Genomic DNA, 22,749 nt, shown 5'->3' with positions numbered 1-22,749 from the left:
TCTTTTCTTAGCCTATCTTACCTTCTCATTGTGTTGATGGTGTCTTTTGTTGTCCAGAAGTTTTAGATTTTTTTTTTAAAGATTGGCACCTGAGCTAACAATTGTTGCCAATCTTTTTTTCTTCTCTAAATGTCGTTATCAACATTTCAATGGTATAAACTTTTTAGTTATAAACAAAGGCAATAAATACTCCAAGCCCATGGCTTTCTGATTAGTTTACTACACTTTCCTGTTATCTGTGCTCTTCGGGTCACGTATGCCTAGTGTGTCTGGAAGGAGGAGATACCATATAATGGTGGGTAACTGCGCATCTCTTCCCAACTCAATGTCCCAGGACATCACAGCGGTGGCTGTGGTGGGAGTATTTACACCAAGGAAATATTTACACCACGAAAATCAGAGAACACTCCAAACGACGGCTTATTGTTTCAGAACATTTACCAGCTCCCCACTGCCCTTAAGCCAAAGACTTCCTTAAGAAGCAGAAGGGCTGGGCTAATCTCAGGATCTCTGAGGGGGAAACTCCCGGGCCAGGGTGACAAGTGTGCAATGGGACACTCAGGTGACACTGAAAAACGCAGGAATGTCTTTCTCCCTGGAACCTTTACCCAGTAGCAGTGTTGCTATGGAAACTTGGTCCAGGCAGTGGGAGGGGAGTGCAGGGGGAGCTGGGAGTCAAGAGGGGGATGGGCACAGGCACAGCCTCAGCACCTCAGATGGGGCCATCAGAGGGATGCCTGCGACAGCCCGGCAGCCTTCTCCTTTGGCCCATGCAGCATTTGTGCAGAGGCTTGGACTCGGGGCCACTCCTGCAGGCAGGCACCACGGGCTCCTTCAGCCCCCTCCTTCTCCTCTTCAGTCATGGTGGGCCTCAAGAGCTAATGAGGATGGGCAAGACAGAGACAGGCCATGACAAGTAGGAGATGAGCCCCTCCCAGATGGGGTGAGGGCTACCAACAAGATGGGGAACTATGGGGCCACGAGCAAAGCAGCGTGGGGCCAGGCACACAGTAAGGATCCAGTGCCCTCACCCAGTCGTCCTGTCCTGAGGTAGAAGAAGACATGTGCACTGGCAAAGCCACCATAAAAATGTCCCTGACCTTCAGACTGCACGCTCAAGGTCTCCGCTCCGGTCTCCCCTCAGAGTCCCCCTCAGGCCACATGCAAATGTCTCCACACACTGGAGGCTCTCCCCACGAAGACACCCAGGACCCACGGCAGTTCACCATCTCCCCTGCCGCCAGCACCCCAAGCCCCCACCAGGCAATTCAGAGTGGATCGAGGGACCTAAATGGACACAGCAGAACCGCTCTTGGGAGTGAGGGAATGACATCTTTATGATGTTGAGATAGAGAAGCACTTCCTAAGATAAAAAATGGGCAGGGGCCAGCCCCGTGGCCCAGTGGGTAAGTTCATGTGCTCCACTTCGGCAGCCCAGGCTTTCGCCAGTTCAGATCCTGGGCGCGGACATGGCTCCGCTCATCAGGCCATGCTGAGGCGGCGTCCCACATGCCACAACTAGAAGGACCCACAACTAAAATATACAACTATGTATTGGGGGGATTTGGGGAGAAAAACGAAATAAAAAAATCCTTAAAAAAAAAAAGGGCAGACAAGAATGGGAAAGATATAAATTTCACTATGTTAAAATGTAAAACTTCTGGGGGCCAGCCCCGTGGCTGAGTGGTTAAGTTAGGCACTCTGCTTCGGCGGCTCAGATCCTGGGCAAGGACATGGCACCGCTCGTCAGGTCATGCTGAGGTGGCGTCCCACATGCCACAACTAGAAGGACCCACAACTAGAATACACAACTATGTACTGGGGGCTTTGAGGAGGAGAAGAAAAAAAGATTGGCAACAATTGTTAGCTCAGGTGCCAATCTTTAAAAAAATAATCTAAAACTTCTGGACAACAAAAGACACCATCAACACAATGAGAAGGTAAGATAGGCTAAGAAAAGATCCTTACAAGGGCCGGCCCAGTGGCCGAGTGGTTAAGTTCGTGCACCCCACTTCGGTGGCCCAGGCTTTCGCCGGTTCGGATCCTGGGTGCGGACACGGCACTGCTCATCAGATCATGCTGAGGCAGCGTCCCACATGCCACAACTAGAAGGACCCACAACTAAAAATATACAACTATGTACCAGAGGACTTTGGGGAGAAAAAGGAAAAATAAAATCTTTTTAAAAAAAAAAAAGATCCTTACAATGTGTAGAACTGATAAGGGATTATCCAGAATAAAGAATTCCTACAAAACACTAAGAAAATACAAACAACTTAACAGGAAAACAGGCATTCCCAGAAAAGGGAGCCCAGACTGTCCCATGAGCCCTTGAGAAGATGCCCGCTCAGGACACTGAGAGATGAGCAGCATTGTCTTAACAGCCAACACTGGAAACAGCCCAAGAGTCCACCATTGGTAGAATGGATCAGAAGTCATGGCATGTTCGTACATGTGGTTTACGGAAACACCCATGCTCACTAATAGCATAAGGAGTGGAAAACACATCAGAATGACAGACCTGAATCCCTCCGGAGAGGAAAGGGGAGGAATGGGGTCAGGGACCTGCCTTTGATACCTTTTGAAGAGAAAAATGCTGAGGCCAACAAGGCCCAACTCGAGGTTGGGTGGCAGCGCATGCGCAATGCCAAAGTGATGCCCGGTACATTTCTGGAAGTTCGAGAAGAAGATTTCACAATACTCCAACATGGAGGGGCAGCCAGGGTGAGAGAGGCAAGCTGGGCAGCTCTTGCTGTCATCACCCATTAGGAGGTGGAATGGGTGAGACTTGGGGACTTGGGGGCATGGAGCTTTCTAGCCTGGGTAGTAGATACACTGGCAAGAGTGGCATTGCTATTATTGCTAATAGTCACAAACCAGTAACAATAGCTACTGGTTTAGTAATGGGTGACTCTGCCAGGCTCCGTTCCGAGTGCTTTACGCAGGTTACTTCTGAGTGCCCTGCACAGCCCTATGAAACAGGCACTAAGCGGATCTTCATTTCACAGATGAGGAACCAGCATCCTTCAGCTGATGAGTGGAGGAGCTGGGCTGCACTCACCAGTTAGGTGCCTTCCGTTCAGAGTTCAGAGTTTCTGCAGAGCAGCTGGAGGGCCCTGAGGAGCACCAGCATCTCAGGCCTGGTGTGGGGCAGAGCGGGGATGAGGATGCTTGGGAGGTGGCTACCCATGTCGGGGGGCAGAGGGTACGTAAGTATAGGTGGATGGGGGTGGAGATAGGGGCATGGGTGGGGCCTTGGCTGAGGTGCAGGGGTCTGGCGGTAGGGGTGTGGGTAGAGAGTGTGGGGGTGGTGTTTGTGGCTGGAGTGGATGTGGGGGTCTGGGTGCGAGTGTGGGGTAGGGATTGTTGGCTGTAGGGGCAGGTCTATGACCCTGTGTTGAACCCTCTTCTCCTTCCAGAAGGTCTCTCTTCCCCTCCCTCCCCCTGCCACCTCCCACTAAGCACTAAGTGTCAGCCTGTGTCATTCTCCTCCTAGTAAATTATTCATTTGCCAGGGGCTCTGTAGTGCCTTCTTCCCCACCCCCCACCCCCAACTCTCCCGGCTGCCACTCCTTCCCACCCCCTCACACACCCTTCTTCCCTGGCACTTGCTCATCACTTCCTGCCCCCACTCCTGTCGCCTATACCCACTCAAGACCAGGTGCCCAGGCCGGCCATCCTCAGGGAAGAGCGACGCCCGCTGAGAAGCAGACACACTGGCTGAGGCCCTTGCTGAGCTTGCTGAGTGCCTGGCCCACCCCGACCGGACCGGACTGGCAGGAGACCAAACCTGTGGGCGTGGCTTGATGGCCATGTGACTGACGTCCATGAGCTCTGGATGGGCATGGGGAGGCCCAGGCCGAGACAGAGAACAGACAGCATGTCCTCAGCTCAGAGGGGAAGCCAGGCCCCGAGGGGCCCCAGCCAGCCTTCCCAGAACTTCCCCAGAGAAGGTGACCCTCAGCTCTGCTTCCATGGCCCACCTCCAGGCCCGGGCGCCTGAGGGCAGGGGCCTGGCCACTTCATTTTTTTTTTTTTTTAAAGATTTTTTAATTTTTTTCCTTTTTCTCCCCAAAGCCCCCCAGTACATAGTTGTATATTCTTCGTTGTGGGTCCTTCTAGTTGTGGCATGTGGGATGATGCCAACATGGTTTGATGAGCAGTGCCATGTCCGCACTCAGGATTCAAACCAACAAAACACTGGGCCGCCTGCAGCGGAGCGCGTGAACTTCACCACTCGGCCACGGGGCCAGCCCGGCCTGGCCACTTCTGACATGCAGAAGGAACCCAGTGAGGAGGCAGCCTCAGCAGGAGCCCTTCCAGTTGGGGGAGAGCAATCCGTCTGGTGGAGCCCGTTGTCAGAAAACCCTCACTACGAGATGTTGCCTTCACCAAGCGCAAACCTCTCTCCTTTGGAACAATTCAGAAGAAACCCACTTTATCTTCCAACACTTCACAACCTGAAGCCCACTTGAATGTCCCACGTCCTCCCTAGTCCCAGTTCCCAACAGCTCTCATCTTCTCCAGCACTCCTTGGCGGGCTGTGTGGCCTTGCCATCATGTGCCAGGCATTAGTCTTTGCCTTGGCTAGAAACTCCCTTTTGGCAGCCAGTCCTGTTGGTTTCATAGCGTGCACCCACTAAAGCGCTGCCTTGCCTGACACTCTACTCGGGGAGCCAACATCCGGCTCCACAGGGATCCATTTCCTGCTGCTGGGATGGGCCCAAGCAGGCGGCCCCAGGGACTGCAGCTCCTACCCAATCCCAGCAGAGCTGGAAGTCACTTCACTCCAGTGCAGGCTCTGCTGAAAGGGACCCTCGCCCTGCTGGGCAGGGGCGGGGCGCACCGGATGGGATGTGAGCCTTAGAGGTGCCCCTTGGCCCAAATGTGTCCCAGGTGGCCCTCACACTCTGCTTGCGGACGAACTGGTTCCTATTTACACACCAAGAGAGCACTCTACTGCCCTGGATCCTGGGGGCCCTGGAAACACCTGAAAGCCAGTCTCCATTGCGCTCAAGAGCAGTGGCCACCTCCAGACCCCATGGCACTGAGTGTCCCTCATCCTGGCTGACTCCATCACCCGCTCACATACTCTCAGTCTGATTCCTACCCCAGAGTGTAAAATGAAAACTTTCTGGAGGAATTTGTCAATAACTATAAAGAACTTTGAAAATATTCATCATTCCCTTTGATCCAGTAAATTTGCTCTAAGTAATAGATCCTAAAATAATAATAATAGGTATTACATTAATTACAAGGATGTTCAGAGCACCGTTATTTTTTCACTGTGGTAAAATATACCTAATATGAAACTTACCATTTAAAGTGTACAATTCAGGGGCATTTAGCGCATTCACATTGTTGTGCAACCATCATCACCTCTACCTTCTTCCAGGACATTTTCAATCCCCGCAAAAGGAGACCCCCTACTCATTCTCTCCACATTTACCCCAGCCCCCAGACCCTGGCACCAACCAATCTCCTTTCCATCTGGATATTTCATATGAAGAGAATCCTACAATACATGGTCTGTGTCTGGCATCTTCCTTAGTGTGTTTTCTAGGTTCATCCATATTGCAGCAAGCCCATTAGTACTTCATTCCTTTTATGGCTAAATAATATTCCATTGTATTCCATAATATTCCATTGTGTGCACAGACCACATTTTGTTTATCCCTTCATCCATCAATAGACATTGTGTGCTTCCCCCGTTGGCTGTCGTGAATAGTGCTGCTGTGAACATTCGTGTACAAGTGTTCGTGTGAGTGTCAGTTTTCACATCATTGGGGTGTGTACCTAGGAGTGGAATTGCTGGGCCATAGGATCCCTCTATATTTAACTTACTGAGGTGCCAGATTATTTCTAATGCCAAAAACTTTACAGCAATCTTAAGCAGAAGTGTCTACCTCATTCAAGTGTATACAGCTGCCTTACTAGAGTCTTCCAATAACAAGCCTGCTTCACAAAAAAGATACACAAAGACACATGAACTATGATAATTACCATATAAAATATGTTTATGGAAAAAGGCTGGGAAAGAATTTACATTGTGTGAGGGTAATGGAAATCTGAGATCTTTTTTCTTTTTTCCAAACTTTATATAACGTGGCTATATTGTTTTCTGAAAAAATGTTACAAACTTCAAAAAAATAGCATTGCTGGAAAATTCTCCTGATAAAATATTAAGCAAAAAGACCTGCTTAAATCAGTGGGACCCCCATTCTGAGTGTGCAGATCTCAGTGAGTGGGAAGCAGCTGGATGGGGGCAGGCAGGGAGGCAGGGAGGGGCGAGCCTGCAGGGAGGGCGGGCGCCCAGGGCGTTTACAGCTATGGTGCATGGATGCGCGTCATTCAGTGGTATGTGCGTATGTATCAAATATTACACAACACTTTCCCTAAAGACTGGAAGGACATTCATGAAAACGGAGAAACGTCATTGGCAGCAGTTATCCTTAGGAGAGAGTATTTCTAGGTGCTGCAAGCATCTTCTCCAATGAACACTCTTCTAATCAGAGAGAAAATGCAAAAGCAAGCTAGCCTGCGATCTGTTCTGAGGTTTTCTCAGTTTCCCGAGGCCCCAGGCTCTGTTGCGGTCGGCTGGTTTGTACTCCTGGCCCCTGGGCAGCCCAGGCTGGGACTGCAGCCTCTGGGCACGGGCCCCTGGGAGCCGATCCAAGGAGAGCAGTGGCAAAGAGGTCACATCAGACTTCACATCCAGACCGTGAAGAGACTCAGGAGGCACTGCTTTCTCCCCCTACTGCCTTCAACCTCCTGCCCAGGTGTCCTGAAAAAGGAAGAGGTGGCTCCTAGGAGCCTGGAGGCCCAGAGTGAGTGAAAGAGGCCCCAGGGGACCCTTGAGCTGTGGGCTCCAGGCGGGGGGAGGGCCTTCACCTCAGGACCTCTGGGACTGGGTGGGGGTGAATCACAGCCCACCACCCCCTAGGGGAGGTGGACAAGAGGGTCTCACGCCCACTCCAGGGAGCACTGGGAAGCTGGTTCTGGAAGGCTGGAGAAGGACTGGCCAGTTAGCCTCAGTGGGCTGGGCCTCAGGCCAGGAACAGGACTGAGCCTACACCCTCCCTCTCCCTTATCCCCCCATCATAGCCCCACTGGCTCCCTTTAGGATCGCATTTGCAGGAAGTGTTCTGTAGGCGGTGAGGGTATGGGCCGCAATCTCCCCCCACCCAGTGCCTGAGCAGAAGAGGACAAGAGGCCGGAGGTGAGGGGACACTGACTCCCTAGGCACCAGCCAATGATGCGGGAAGGCAGAGCTGGAAGGCCCCCAGGTCTGTCTTCAGAGGCAGCCTATGCCCAGTTGGCACCCCAGTGCCCATCCCAGCCCCTCAACCCAAGCCAGGCCCCTGGGGCACGACCCCTCCCAGCAGCACTGTGGCCAGCCAGGAAGTGAGGCCAGGGTGGGAGGAGGCGGGGGTGGGTAGAGGGAGAAAAGACATAGCTGGGGCAAGGACCTGAGTCAACCCAAGCTCAATAGCAGGGTCGGGAGGGAGTTGTAGTGGGCAAGGGAAGACCTGTCTAACAATCAAACATGTTGGGGTGAGCAAGAAAGGTGAGGGGCCCCAGCAGGTGGGGCATCAGAGGCTACTGCACCCAGGGCCAGGAAGTCTAGGTGCCTGGGCCGCTGCCTGCTGCTCCTGTGCTCTGAGGGTGGCTGAGAACAAGGGATTCCTAGGACAAGCCCATGCTGTGCCGTCTCCAACCGGCTTCTCCAGGGAGCAGAGGAGACAGCAGAGAATGAGGCCAGGGAAGCAGGGGAGGGAGGGGCCCCTCTCCCCTGGGTGCCCTTTAGAAGGCTGAGAAGCAGACTGCTTCTAGCTGTGGGAGCCAGCACATACCTCCCTCCCCCAAGGGCCCTGCTTAGAAGGCGGGAGGGGAAGGGACAAAGCTGCATCTCAGAAGGGCAGTGGTGGAGTGCCCAGGAGGTAAGGCCAGCACGTGTGTTATGTGCACAAGTGATCCTTTACATCCCTGATCCGCTGGGAACCAGAGGAAGGAAGAGGGCACGTGTTTCCGAACATGGCAGCCCCACTGCCCTCTCAGAGCCAACACTCATCTGAGCACTGACAGAACTGAGGGGGGAGAGCTGCGGACAAGACAGACGTGATCCTGGGCAAGAAATGCGCAAATAAGGCCATTTCACATGGAGTTCGGAACACTGAGTTCCGTGGTGGAAAATGCCGGCGGCGGGGCGGGGCAAGCGGGGAGCAGGAGGGGGTGCTGCTTTAGATCCAGTGCGCAGGGACAGGCTCTCTGGGGATACCTGAACTGAGACTTGAATGATGACAAGGAGCCAGCCATGCTAGGGACTGCGTAGAATGTTCCCACCAATGCTAAGCCCTAGGATGGAATGCCTTGGTGCTTCTGGAGAATGTGCACAGGGGAGGCCAGCTGTCACCCTGACCTCCGTGAGAATGGACATAGGGGACAGAGCAGAGGCAGGAGACAGACCAGCAGGCAACTGCAGTGGCCCAGGCAAGAGATGGTGGTGGCTTGGCTTGGGGGGTGGGAGTGGAGATGGGGGCTGCCAGGACCTGCTGCTTAGCTAGGGACAAGGACAGGGAGGGAGGAGGGACACCTAACAAGCACAAGAGAAGATGCTAAACAGACATCACTAGTCATCAGGGAAACGCAAATGAAAACCACAATGAGTAGCACCTCACACCTACTAGGATGGCTGGAGTCAAAAACTGGCAAAGGAATATTGCTGAGGACATGGAGAAACTGAACAGTCCCACATGCTTGTGGGAATGTAAAATGGAGCAGTGGATGTGGAAAACAGTCTAGACATGTCCCACAAGAACTGGAAACAGGCATCCAAACTCAAACTCGGACACAAAAGTTCACTGCAGCATTATTCACAACCGCCCCAATTTGGAAGCAACCTACACATCCACCAACAGATGGATCAACATAACGTGGTACCATCCCACAGTGGATTCTTCAACCACATAAAGGAATGAAGTCTTGACACCTGCTACAACATGGACGGAAACAGACCAGCCAAATGATTCCAGAACAGGTAAATCCACAGGGACAGAAAGCAGATTAGTGGTTGTCCCGGGCTGAGGAAGGGGGCTGAGGAAGGGAGAATGGGGAGCGCCTGCTCAATGGGTACGGCCGTTTCCTTTGGGGTGACGAAATGTTCTGGAACTAGATAGCAGTGATAGTTGTGCAACACTGTGAATGTGCTAAACGTCACTAATGGTAAATTTTATGTCATACATATTTTCCCACAATAAAAATAAAGCTGCCACCCAGATCCAGAGACCACACCACGGGTGCCCTTACAGAAGTGAGGACAACTGAGGCAGGCACCTGGGGATTGGGGAGGACAGGAAATGGGCATGTTTTATTCAATGCAAATTTTTATCTCAGATTTGAAGTTCCTGACACCTGCAGACATCTCCAGTGCCCTACTCCACCTACATGTGTCCCAAACCCAAGCCACCAAACAAGCATCACATGGCCACTGTTATTGAATTCAACTAGGGATTGTTCTTAATTTAAAATCAAGAGACGGAAATCACCTGGAGACTAAGTGTAGCTCAGAGACACTGAGGGGTGCAGAGAGACCCAGAGCTTCCAGTCAGCCAGAGAGGAGAGCACGTGGAGGAGGAGGAGGAGGGGAGGGGAAGAGGGGGGAGGAGGGATGGACCAGCCTGGGTGCAGAATGGCCCTCTGGATTTGTGAAGAGGGGCATGGGTGGGGAGGGGGACACCTAACTGGCTGGGCTGGGTGTGGAGCCCTGCCTGTGTAGACACAGCCCTTCGGACTTTTTGCAGAGAATGGGGGCGGGAGGGGTTGGGGCAGTGGATTTAATGCGGCCTGTGGGAGAGCCCTGCGTTTGGGTTTTTCCAGGGGAGATACCCGACTGTGTCTGAATGCTGATGGGAGAAGTTCAGAAGAGAAAAAAATTCATATGCCAAAGAGAGTGAGGGAAAATGTAGACACCAAGAACTTGGGAAGGCATGGGGGGCATTGGGGGGTAGGCAAGGGGAAAGGGGGCAAGAGAAGGGACAGCAGTGGCAGGTGAAGGAGACACGGGGACTGACATGGGGAACATGGAGGCAATGAGGGAACACACGGGGACACGGGGTCTGGCGAGAGCATCGCGGGAAGCTCTGCGGGCAGGGGCAGTCGCAACTGGGCCTGAGGCGGAGCGGGCACTGGGGGAGGCACAGCGAGGCTGCGTTGCGCCGGGCAGCGGAGGGAGGGCGGGCCCCAGGAGCACTCCGTCCCCGCCCCGCCCCTCTCCGGCCCAGGCTTGCAGACAAAGAGCGCGTGGCGGCGGTGGCGGCAGCAGGAGACCAGCCAGTCTCCTGCGCTTGTCCCCGCGCTGGCTGGCCACTGCCCAGTGTCCGATGCGAGTCCTCCTGCGACCCCCTCCAACCCCCGGTGGGGGCGGGTCTCCAGGCCCTGCTCTAGGGAGCCTGGCGCAGCTCTGCTAGGGGCTCCGGGTAGGAGGCGCTCGCCATACTTCCCAAATGCTCGGAGACCCAGAATCTCTGGGCAGGCGAGAAGGAGGGAGGGGGAGAACTGAGAAAAGAGCCCTGGCCTGGGTGACAAGAGGTGCCGCGGGCCTGGGGAAGGCCCCTTTCACTCATGGTGAGGCGAGGGGGAGGAGGTTAACTACATAATTTCTAGGGGTGCCCACGACTGCTACATGAGGACTCTTCTAACCTGACTCTGCAGATGAGGAAACTGAGGCTAGGAAAGAACAGAAACTGGAAGTTACCCTCTGCCTTGGCCCCTGAGTTCTGATGAACCAGCTGGCTCCCAGCTGTCAGGAGTGTCCAGGGGACACCTTGGACGAAGCTGTGTCTCTAGCTTCCAGAGCCCAAACAAATGTACCCGGACCTCCAAACAGATGGAGTATGGGCAGGGGAAAAAAGCAGCCCAGAGAAGGGCGGCCTGAGCCAAGAGCAGGCTCTCCACACTCCTGCCTTTTCAATGGCCCACCAGAAGTTCTCATTCATATTTTCCCAACTCTGGATTTTGACAACTGTCAATCCACAGGAAGGCTGGAACATCTGACAGCAGACATGCCCTTGAGCCAGATCTCCCCAGAGAGCACATTCTCTGCACCTGTCCCCTCCCTTTTACACACACACTCTCACAGCTAGGATGCTGACCCCGATGCTCCCATTCCCCGGGAAACCACACCCCTAACATGCTCCTGGACTTAGCTCCGGATCCAGCGTCACTTCCAGCGTCACTTCCACGGCTCTCTGACCGTACCACTAATGCCTTTATAGCCTTCCTTCTTTTTTTCTTGGATCCGGGATCCAATAAGGACCACACACATTAAGTTTAACTGCTATGTCTCTAGTCTCCTTTAATCTAGAACAATCTATCCACTTTTTTCTTTTTACTCTCATGACATCGACCTCTTGGAAGAGTACAGGGCAGCTGCCTTGTAGAACGTCCCAGAGTCTGGATTTGCCCTTGTTAGATTCAGCTTAAGCGTGTTGATGAGTGTGCCGCCCAGGGGATGCTGTGTCCATCAGCAGGCACTTGGGAGCAGGCTGTCCCACTGTAGGGGAGGGGCGGCTCAGTGGTCAAGGTGGTGGCTGCCAGGTCTCTCCATTGCAAAGTTGCATGTTCCCTTCCTAATGCCCGAGTAACTGGGGTAATACCTCAAGACCCTGTGCATATCCTGTGCCCAGCAACCTTCATCTAACGGTTTCACCATCCAAGGGTGAGTCTGGCTGGAAGGTATTGCACTGAGGGCTGCAAAACGTCTTAATTTGTAAGAATTCTAGCAGGGACACAGCAGTACACTCAATCAACATGCGACTGGCCCAGTGAATGGCGTGCCCCTAGTCGAGGATCCTGGATAAGCCCCCATCTACCCCAGTAACACAGCGCCCACCCTTTCTGCCCAGGAGCAGGAGTGGGAGAAGGAAGCTCAGGAGGCCTTCCTCTCAAAGGCCGTTTTAGTAGTGTGGGGGTGGTGTGTGTGTCAGGGTGCCTAGGGGAGCTGCCTGTATGTTGGAGGCTCAGTTAGCTGCACATGGCATGGAAGAACAGATTATGTCCCTGGGAGCCCCACTTGGACAATGACTTATCCCAAGTTCCCACCAGAGATCCTCGTTACTCAGAGTGTGGTCTGCGCACCAGCAGCATGGACGCGGCCTGGGAGCTCGTGAGAAAGGCGGAATCCCAGGCCCCACCCTGGACCTGCTCAGTCAGATCCTGCATTTTAACAAGGGCCTCAGGGCGGAGTCACGTTGGACCAGTGTGCCCCCTCGAGGAACCAGGGAGAACTTGCACACACCTGAACAGGGTTCTGACACCAGGCAAGTGCTTCAAGGGTCTCTTCTCCCTCCCCCATCCTCCCTCCCCAAAGCTGCTGAGTGGGTGGCCGGTGCCCACCTAGAGTCTGCTGAAATCTGCTCCATCCACCCAGGGGAGAGAAGGCCTCTCCAGCACCTCCAAGCCCTGCCTCGGAGAGTGCAGCTGGGAAGGAGGGATGCCCCGTCGCTGCCTGTATGGAAAAGCAAAGCAATGCCTGAGGTCATCATCAAGATCAACCTGTGGGTGTACGCTCTCAGCTTCCCAAGTACCCTGGCTGGCAACTGAAAACATCCTCCCACCCACCCAGCTCTGGGTTAACCTGGCTGTCCCAAGGGCATGACCCTGGTCTAGCAGTAATCAAAACGATATTCTTGGGGCCGGCCCGTGGCCGAGTGGTTCAGTTCACGCGCTCAGCTTCGGCAGCCCAGGGTTTCACCGATTCAGATCCTGAGCACAGACCCAACACCACTATCAGGCCATGCTGAGGCAGTGTCCCTCACAGCACAACCAGAGGTACTCACAACTAGAATATACAACTATGTCCCGGGGGGACTTTGGGGAGCAGAAGAAGAAAAGAAGATTGGCAACAGATGTCAGCTCAGGGCCAATCTTTAATAAAAAAAAAAAATTCTTTATGGAGTTCTTTCCGTTTCCACTGCTCAAAGCAAGCAGAAGAGGCAGACTGCTCTGCGAAGAGGCAGACACCCTGTCATGGACTGGCCAGCCCCGAGCGCCAGCTTCCCAGTCCCTCCTCCTGTGGCTTGTCTCACGTGTGGAAGGACCAAATGTGCCTCCACTTTGGTATCTGTCCATCTCCTAACTAATCTTATCCCCGTTACACTTCTTCACTACCCAGGGCTCTTCTTCCTGTGTTTTTTCTCTCTTCATATTAGAGAAACCCTCAGAATAACACTGGACACTCTTCTGTCACTGGACATTAACTGTGACATGTCCATGAGTAAGGCCTTCTCCATGCAATTTCCATGCCTTAACAACCCACCAAATGGCCTGATGGCAGCAATTCCACCCCCCTCCCAAATGAGATCCCAGGGGACCGAGTGTTGATTCCCCATGGCAATGACCCTGGAAGATGAGCCAGGCACTCTCTATTCCCTTTTAGCAGGTGAAGAAAGGGAGGCACTGTGCCTGGGAACAGTTCAGTGTCACCACAGTGCCAGCACACTGTCTTCCCCGCCGGCAGGGACCCTGAAGTGGAAAGAAAGCCTGGCCCATGCACCCGCACTAGGGCCCGTGCTGAGCTAAGCGCCCTCACGTGCTTTTGTCCTTTGACATGTGTGTACATGTATTTGTTTGTTGTGGGTTTTTTTAAGTTAATTTTTATTGAGTTTATGATAGTTTACAATCTTGTGCAATTTCAGTTGTACATTGTTTGTCAGTCGTGTTGTAGGTGCACCCCTTCACCCTTTGTCCCCACCCCCCACCCCCCCTTTCCCCTGGTAGCCACTAGTCTGTTCTCTTTGTCTACATGTTTAAATTCCTCATATGAGTGGAGTCATACAGAGATTGTCCTTCTCTATCTGCCTTATTTCACTCAACATAATACCCTCAAGGTCCATCCATGTTGCGAATGGGACAATTTTATCCTTTTTTACGGCTGAGTAGTATTCCATTGTGTATATATATATATATATATATATACCATATTTTCTTTATCCAGTCATCAGTTGATGGGCACTATGGTTGCTTCCACATCTTGGCTATTGTGAATAATGCTGCAATGGACATAGGGGTGCATGGGCATGTATTTGTTTTTAACAGGTATAGCTGCCGTATGATCAACTGCACATATTCAGAGCATACAACGTGAAAAGTTCTGATACAGCACATATCTACACCTGTGAAACCACCACCACACCATTTCCATCATCCTGGTGTCTTCATGGTCCTTTGTCATCCCTCCCTTCCACCCATCCCTGCAAATGCTGATCTGTTTTCTGTCACTATAGATTAGCTTGCATTTTCTAGAATTTTCTATCCATGGCTCAGATAGTCCTTGAAACTGAGGTAAGGAAGGGCATTTTAAAGTCTTGGGATGACGGTAAAGCATGGTAACCCTGTGCAGATGCTGGCTACTGGAATTCAGTGCCCCATCCATGCCCTCCCCAGTGATTTACGGAGGGCCTACTTCGGGTTGGCCTGCGTCAGTGCTAGGGGTGGGGGGCAGCAATGCACAATGACAGAACCAAATCCCTGCTCACAGGAAGCTGACCCCCCCCAAGCGGGAGGTGGGAAGAGCTGCCACGGAGGATGGAGGAGGATGGAGGAAGATGTCATGGGGAGAGGGGACAGGCATGTGCAGCACAGTCGGCCCCTCTCTCCCCCACCAGCCCCTCTCTTCCCCACTCTCCCCCACCGTTACCCACCTGTTCATGGTCAGTCTCTCCCATTATAAAAAGACCCCCAGGGGGCCAGCCCTGCATCAGAGCGGTTAAGTTCGCGCGCTCTGCTTTGGTGGCACAGGGTTTTGCCGGTTCAAATCTGGGTGTGGACATGGCAACGTTCATCAGGCCATGCTGAGGGGGCATCCCACGTGCCACAACTGGAAGGACCCACAACTAAAAATACACAACTATGTACTGGGGGGCTTTGGGAGAAAAAGGAAAAATAAAATCTTTACAAAGACCCCCGGTCGGGGGGTGGGGTCCATGGTGCTCCAAGGTGATCCACAGCACACAGGATGATGGCTGCACACAGTGGGGGCTCGGCAAGTAGGTGCTGAAGGGAAGAACGCCTTGGGGAGGGGGTGCTGCCGCCTGGGGGAAGCTACTGCCTGGAAGGCTACCGGAAGGAGTGAAGAGATGACCTTTGGCCTCTCCTCATGTGGACAGAGAAGACAGGCCTTCCTGACTCACTCAACTTCAAGGCTGAAAGAGCAGAGGTCTGGCCGTGCCCTGTAGGGAATGGGTGCAGTGGGCCGGCCACAGGGCAGTTTCCTTTGTCACAGAGTCCTCCTGTGTGCCAGGTGCGTCAGAGAGGGAGTACCAAGATCCGGAAGACTGGAGTGGCAGGGAAAGACAAAGAGACAAAAAGACAAGCTCGAGAGAGTGGGGGATGATTAGATCTGCAACAAGTGGGTCAGGGTGTCGGAGCAAAGGACACAGGCCAGGCAAGCAAGGGTGCCAGGAAATGTGTTTCGTGCCTCCATGCTAGGTGAGGCTACTTCCTGCCTTTTCACCCCTTGTAACCTGGCTCCTTCGTCTTCCTAAACCAACATGCGTAACCCCCCTACTCAGAGTCGTTTCCAGATTTTTCAAGCTGGTCCCCCACGGTCCCAGTGCCCACGCCTGGTTAAGGATCCTTGGAGGACACGACTGTGATAATAGAAATGGAGCTGCACTGAAAGCGCCACATCAGCAGAATAAGGGGCCAAAACCATGGGCTCCTCTCAATAGCCACAGGAAAAGCATTTGACAAAATCGTTTGTGATAAAAACACTCAAACTAGGAATAGAAGGGAACATCCACAACCTGATAAAGAGCATCTGTGAAAAACCCACAGCTAACATCATATGCAACAGTGAAGATTAGATGCTTTCCCCTCTTAGATGAGGAGCAAGGCAAGGATGCCACTCTTGCCCCTTCTATTCAATATTGTCCTGGGGGTGCTAGCCAGAGCATGTAGGCAAGAAAAAGAAATGAAAATCATCCAGATTGATGGGGCCGGCCGAATGGCTGGGTTCGCACACTCCAGTTCGGCGGCCCAGGGTTTCACCAGTTCGGATCCTGGGCACAGCCACGGCACCACTCGTCAGGCCATGCTGAGGTGGCGTCCCACATGCCACAACTAGTAGGACCCACAACTAAAAAATATACAACTATGTACCAGGAGCCTTTGGGGAGAAAAAGAGAAAAAATAAAATCTTTTTAAAAAAAAGCATCCAGATTGGAAAGGAAGTAAAACCAAATTGGGAAGGAAGTAAAACTCTCTGCCCATGACATGATCTTACGTATAGACAATCCTGAAGAATACACTAAAAAACAATTAAAACTAATAAATGAGTTTAGTAAGGTTGCAGGATACAGGATCAATATACAAAAAGCAATTGTAGGGGCCGACCCGGTGGCACAGCCGTTAAGTTCGCACGTTCTGCTTCTCGGCGGCCCGGGGTTCGCTGGTTCAGATCCCAGGTACAGACATGGCACCGCTTGGCAAAAGCTTTGCTGTAGCAGGCGTCCCACGTATAAAGTAGAGGAAGGTGGGCATGGATGTTAGCTCAGGGCCAGTCTTCCTCAGCAAAAAGAGGAGGATTGGCAGCGGATGTTAGCTCAGGGCTAATCTTCCTCAGAAAAAAAAAAAGAGCAATTGTATTTATATACAGTGTAAAGGATTAAGAAAACAATTCCACTTACCATAGCACCATAAAGAATAAAATAGTCAGGAATAAATTTAACGAAAGTGTAAAACTCTGAAAGAAAGTGAAGACCCAAATGGAAAGACATCCCATGTTCATGGTTAATTATTTCCCCAAATTCATCTACAGATTAAATGCAATTCTCACAAAATTGCAGCTAACTTCTTTTCAGAAATTGACAAGCTGATCCTAAAATTGATATGGAAACTCACGGGACCCAGGACAGCCAACACTCTTGAAGGTTATGGAAGTTGGAAGACTCACACTTGCTGATTTCAAACTTTACTTAACAAAGCTATAGTAAAAGCACTGTGGAAGGGGCACGGAGATAGGCGTTTCTCCAGAAAAGATATGCAAATGGCCAACAACACAGGAAATGATGCTCTACATCATTTAGCCATCAGGAAATGCAAATCAAAACCACAATGACATAACACCTCACACCCTGCAGGAGAGCTATAAATCAAAAACATGGTTGGGGAGGATGTGGAGAAATTGGAACACTCTTAGATTGCTGGTGGAAATGTAAAATGGTATAGCCCGTGTGGAAAACAGCTCAGCAGCTCCTCAAAAAGTTAAACAGAATTGCCATATGATCTAGCAATTCCATTTCTGGGTATATACCCCCAAAAATTGAAAGCAGGGACTCAAACAGCTATTTGTACACCCATGTTCACAGCAGCATTATTCACAATAGCCAAAAGGTGGAAGCAACCCAAGTGCCCATCGACTGATGACTGAATAAATATTATGTGGTAAAGCCATACGATGGAATATTACTCAGCAATAAAAAGAAACTTAGTACTCATCCATGCTACAATATGGATGACTCTTGAAAACACTACGATAAATGAAGAAACTCAGGCAGATACAAACTCAGGCAAGGGAAACAAAAGAAAAAATAAACAAATGGGACTACATCAGACTAAAAAGCCTCTGCAAGGCAAACGAAACCACGAACAAAACAAAAAGACAACCCACCCGCTGGGAGAAAATATTTGCAAATCATATATCTGACAAGGGGTTAATTTCCAAAATATATAAAGAACTCATACAACACAACAACAAAAGAGACAAACAACCCGATCAAAAAATGGGCAGAGGATGTGAAAAGACATTTTTCCAAAGATATACACATGGGCAATAGGCACATGAAAAGACAACATCATTGATCATCAGGGAAATGCAAATCAAAACTACACTAAGAGATCACCTTACACCCGTTAGAATGGTTATAATTAACAAGATGAGAAATACTAAGTGATGGAGAGGATGTGGAGAAAAGGGAACCCTCATACACTGCTGGTGGGAGTGCAAACTGGTGCAGCCACTATGGAAAACAACACGGAGATTTCTCAAAAAATTAAAAATGGAAATACCATCTGATCTAGCTATTCCACTACTAGGTATTTATCCAAAGAACTTGAAATCAACAATTCAAAGAGATGTATGCACCCCTATGTTCATTGCATTATTCACAATAGGCAAGAAATGGAAGCAACTCAAGGCCCATCAGTGGAAGAATGGATAAAGATGCAGTGTGTGTGTGTGTGCATATATATATATATATGCGCGCGCACACACACACACACACACACACACACACACACACACACACAATGGAATACTACTCAGTCATAAAAAAGATTAAGAAAGATAAAACCAGGGCCAGCCCGGTGGCACAGCGGTTAAGTTCGCATGTTCTGCTTCGGCAGCCCAGGGTTCACGGGTTTGGATCCCCGGTGTGGACATGGCACCGCTTGTCAAGCCATGCTGTGGGAGGCATCCCACACAGAAAGTAGAGGAAGATGGGCACGGATGTTAGCTCAGGGCCAGTCTTCCTCAGGAAAAAGAGGATTAGCAGCAGATGTTTGCTCAGGGCTAATCTTCCTCGAAAAAAAATTAAATTAAAAAAAAGACAAAATCAAAATCATCCCATTTGCAACAACATGGATGGACCTTGAGAGTATTATGTTAAGCAAAAAAAGTCTGACAGAGAAAGACAAACACCAAATTGATTTCACTCATATGTGGAAGATAAACATATAGACAAAGAGAACAGATTGGTGGTTACCATAGGGGAAGGGGGTTGGGGTAGGGTGAAAGGGGTAAAGGGGCACATACGTATGGTGACTGACAAAAACTAGACTATTGGTGGTGAACACGACACAGTCTGTACAGAAACCGATATATAATCATGTACACGTGAAATTACACAATGTTCTAAACCATTATGACCTCAATAAAATTAAAACAATAAAAAAAAAAGCCAGACACAAAAGGTCATATATCATATAGTTCCATTTAGATGAAATGTCTGGAACAGGCAAATCCAAAGACAGAAAGGAGATGAGTGGGTGGGTGGGCAGGGCCGTGTCGCGGGAAATGGATACTCGACTACTAAGGGGGATGGGGTTTCCTAAGGTGACAAAAGTGTTCTGGAATTAGACATGGTGATGGTTGTACTCTGAATATACAGTTGTGTGTTGCTTAACAACAGGATACATTCTGGTAATTTCATCGTTGTGCGAACACCATAGAGTGCACTTCCACAAACCAAGATGGTACAGCCTACTACACACCTAGGCTACATGGTACTAATCTCATGAGACCACCGTCGTATATGTGGTCCATCGTTGACTGAAACGTCGTTATGCGGCGCATGGCTATGCAAATTATCCCAATAAAGCTGTAGGGGGGCCAGCCCCGTGGCTGGGTAGTGAAGTTCAGCCCAGGGTTTGGCCAGTTTGAATTCTGGGCTCCCACATGCCACAACTAGAAGGACCCACAACTAAAAATACACAACTATGTACGGGGGGCTTTGGAAGAAAAAGGAAAAATGAAATCTTTAAAAAATAAATAAATAAATAAAATTGTAGGGTTTTTTTAACTGCCTATGAGCCATCAGGAGAAAAGGGCCTGGAACTCAAGGCTAGGATAGAGACTTGGGTGTTCTTAACCTGGGGCTCAGAGACCTCTGGGAATCTAGAAAGAGGCTCCCGGAAGCCTTGGCACAAAGAAGCCACACAGCGAGCGGCAGAGGTGCACTTGTGCATTTCTCTGGCTGTACTGTGTCTGGTAAGCTGCAGAGGCCACTGGCGGGTATGGATGAGACAAGGATTAGTGCCACTGAAGTTGGGGGAGCAGCGATGTTTAAGCAGTGCTGGTCCAGGTAAGAGGTCCTGGGAGCTGCCTGGTCTTTTGGGACAAAAACTTCCTTCTCCTCAGAGAAGAGGCTCGGGCCAGGAGATCCTGCTGCCGTGCCTGGGACTCCAGCCCCCAGAAACAGGATCATCCGAGGTAGCTAATAGTTTTCCCTACTTTCCAGATTTTCTTAAATTCAATCCTCTTTGTCTTCCCTTAATTTTAAAGGATAATTCCTCTTTTAAAACTGCTTCTAGTCTCCAATACTGTCCAAACTTCTGCAGGAGCTTTAAAAGGGAGCAGCGTCCCCAGGGACTGGTCAGTGATGGCTACAGTCCAGACCAGGAAAAAGCGGTGGGCGGCCGGCCTGCAGCAGCCCTTCTCCTGAGAACCTACTTGCCCAGGACTTAGGGCTCTCTCTCAAGGTGGAAAGCCTGGCGCAGGGCTTTCCTGCCCAGGTTTACCTCAAGCCCCACTCCGACATGGAGCCTCCCTGAAGGCAGTCCCAGCCCAACTTGTGACCGCAGTGTCACCCCCCAGCCTTGGCTCATTTCAAGCCTGTGGTGCAGCACAGGTTGCCCTCTGCTGTCCACGCACCCACACATGGGCAGCCTTAAGTGAAATACTCCATCCACCCCTCTCCAAGGAAGTCAAGAGCCACCCGCTCTGGAATAGCTTGCCATCTGATGGAATGATTCCAAGAAAGGAAGCAGTGAGGATGGGATCCCATAGCCTCATCAACCAGTCACCGCAGCCCACCTCCCACTGGCATCCCCAGCGTCCACCACTGGGATTCCCACAGCACTGCCTCCCAGTGCTGGCCTGGGTCATCCCAGAACCCAGCCCAAGAGGGGGTAATGGTAATAGCCAGGCAGGATTTTCAAACACCAGAAACAAGAGACAAGAGAAAGCAGTCGGGGAGGGGGGTGGGGGGCGAGAATGGCAGAAAGAAGGCGGAGGGCAGCCATCGGGAAAGGGAAAAGCAGAGAGCCCCTTGTGCCCCCGGTGACCCACCCTGGGAGAGGGGATGAGGAGCACCACGAGGCTAGGGCAAGATTCCCCCACCTGCCTGAGCCCCTCCCGCTAACGGTGGCCAGAGGAACTAGAGTCACAGCAGGCACGCTGGGCTCCCAGCATCCACAGTCACCTGATGATTGATTCTCCCCCCTCCACCGGCCCCCTCCGATGCCTGTCGGGGTTCCCCCTATTTTTCTAGGGGGTGCTAGGAAGGTGCTTCCCCTAGCTAACACAGCTCCGGCCTGCACTTGCTCCCCAGTCCTAACAGATAATAAACCCGCAGTTGAAGCGTACACCTGTCTGCGCCCGGAGTGCCCCTGGGACCCAACAACCTCTGACCTTGAACTCCCTCCACTTAGCCCTGGGGGCGATTCAAGCCACGCCATCCGGGACATTTCTCTAGACAGCTCTCAGAGCGCACACAGAAAGTACACACACGAGGGGCCAGAGGAGCCTCCGCGCACACACAGACGGGGCACAGGCACACACTCACGAAGTCACGCCACGCACAGGCAAGGAAGCCCCGCTCCGGCCCACGGGGCTGCGCTCCGGCTCCGAGCGCGCGGCCCGGCGTCTCCCCTTCTTCCCCGCCGTGTACCGCCCGATCCACGCTCCCCGCGGCCCAGGGCCTGAGGCCCTGCGAGGCAGAGAGCAGACCGGGCACCGCCGCCGGCAGACGGCCCTCACCGCTGACCCTGGAGGCGGCCGCTCACCCGAGGCACCCAAGGCCTGGGAGACCAGTGTTTGGGCAGGGCCAGAGGCGAGAGTGGGTGCCGCGGTAGGCACCTCGGCCCCGGCCAGACGTCGGCGGGGCCCCGGGCCGCCCGCGTGCTCTTGCGCCTCTGGCCCGCAGGGACCTGAATTTGGCCGTCCCGCTCCCTCCCCCGCCCTGGGTCCAGCTGGGCGAGCGTGTGCGGGGAACGGAGCCCGTTGCTATGCAACCTCCATCCTGCTCTGGCGCCTGCAGCACCGCGCCTCCCGACTCCCAGGCCCGGGGTGCAAGCGTCCCGAACCCGGGCCGAGCCCAACTTCCCTACTTGTGCCGATCTGGACCCGGGGCTCGCGTTCCAATCTAGTCTGGGCGCCCAAGGGATGCGCCCGCACCCCCATCCCCACACAACTCCCCCCATCTGTGACTGGTTCCCACGGAGCGCCAACACCCACCAGCCCCAGAAATTGAGCGCGAGAATGGCTCCACACCTCCTCTTCAAGCCCTCCAGCCCTCCCACGTCTGCGGCCCCAGCTCCACCAGGCCCTCTCCCCAGGCCGGCTTCTGCCCCTGCTGGCGCCCACGCCCCTCACCCCAGCGGCCCAGCCGCCCTACCTGAAGCATCACTTTGTACTGCTCCTCCGGTTTCTGGACCACGCACATATTACATCCCATGGTGCTGGCCGGTGAGAGAAGGAGGGCGGGAACGGGAAAACGCCTTTCACTGACCCGTGCGCGGGACCTCGGGCCCCGGGTTGGGGCCGGGGGCCATACCCTAGCGCGGGGGGGGGGGGGGCCGCCTAGCGGGAAGGGGGACACGCCCCCACGGGGGAGGCAGCTCCACGCCCCTGGGGTTAACTCTTAGCTGGCTGAGGCCAGGCGTGGGCATGCTCCCTCGCACCCGGCCAGGAAAAAAAGGGCGGCGGGGGATGGGCGGGCGTGCCGGGCGTTGCTTGGCTACGGTCCCCCCAGGAGACGCGGGGGCGCGCCGGACCGCTGGAGGCCGTCAGGGGCCGTGGGCCGCGCGCCTCCCCGCCTGCGGGGCCCGCCGCTGCGGCTGCCGCCTCCGGCTCCCGCCCATGGCCGCAGGCCCGGGGAGCCCGGCCCTCGCGCTCCGCGCCACGGCCTGGCCCGCCGACTGGGGGACGGCGGCGCGACGGCGGCTCCCGCCCGCGGCCAGGTCGGCGCCCGC

At 52.8% G+C, this 22,749-nt stretch overlaps 1 protein-coding gene across 3 annotated transcripts in view; it reads right to left on the bottom strand.

Moving 5' to 3' along the window:
* Window positions 1–22,743, bottom strand: part of PDZD4 (PDZ domain containing 4) — a 33,267-nt gene extending 10,524 nt beyond the window's left edge. For 2 of the 3 annotated variants that reach the window (XM_046672614.1, XM_046672615.1), the window contains exon 1: window positions 22,173–22,743. In XM_046672614.1, coding sequence (XP_046528570.1) covers window positions 22,173–22,232 — 60 coding nt within the window. In that variant the 5' untranslated portion in view covers window positions 22,233–22,743. The remainder of the gene's footprint in view (window positions 1–22,172) is intronic. The other variant, XM_046672616.1, reaches the window with a different exon arrangement.
* Between the last annotated feature and the right edge of the window lie 6 nt (window positions 22,744–22,749).

Source organism: Equus quagga, chromosome 10, assembly GCF_021613505.1.
Source record: "Equus quagga isolate Etosha38 chromosome 10, UCLA_HA_Equagga_1.0, whole genome shotgun sequence".
Classification (NCBI taxonomy): Eukaryota; Metazoa; Chordata; class Mammalia; order Perissodactyla; family Equidae; genus Equus; species Equus quagga.
Note: the sequence above shows the minus strand (reverse complement) of the source record. Positions and strands in the feature narration are given on the sequence as shown.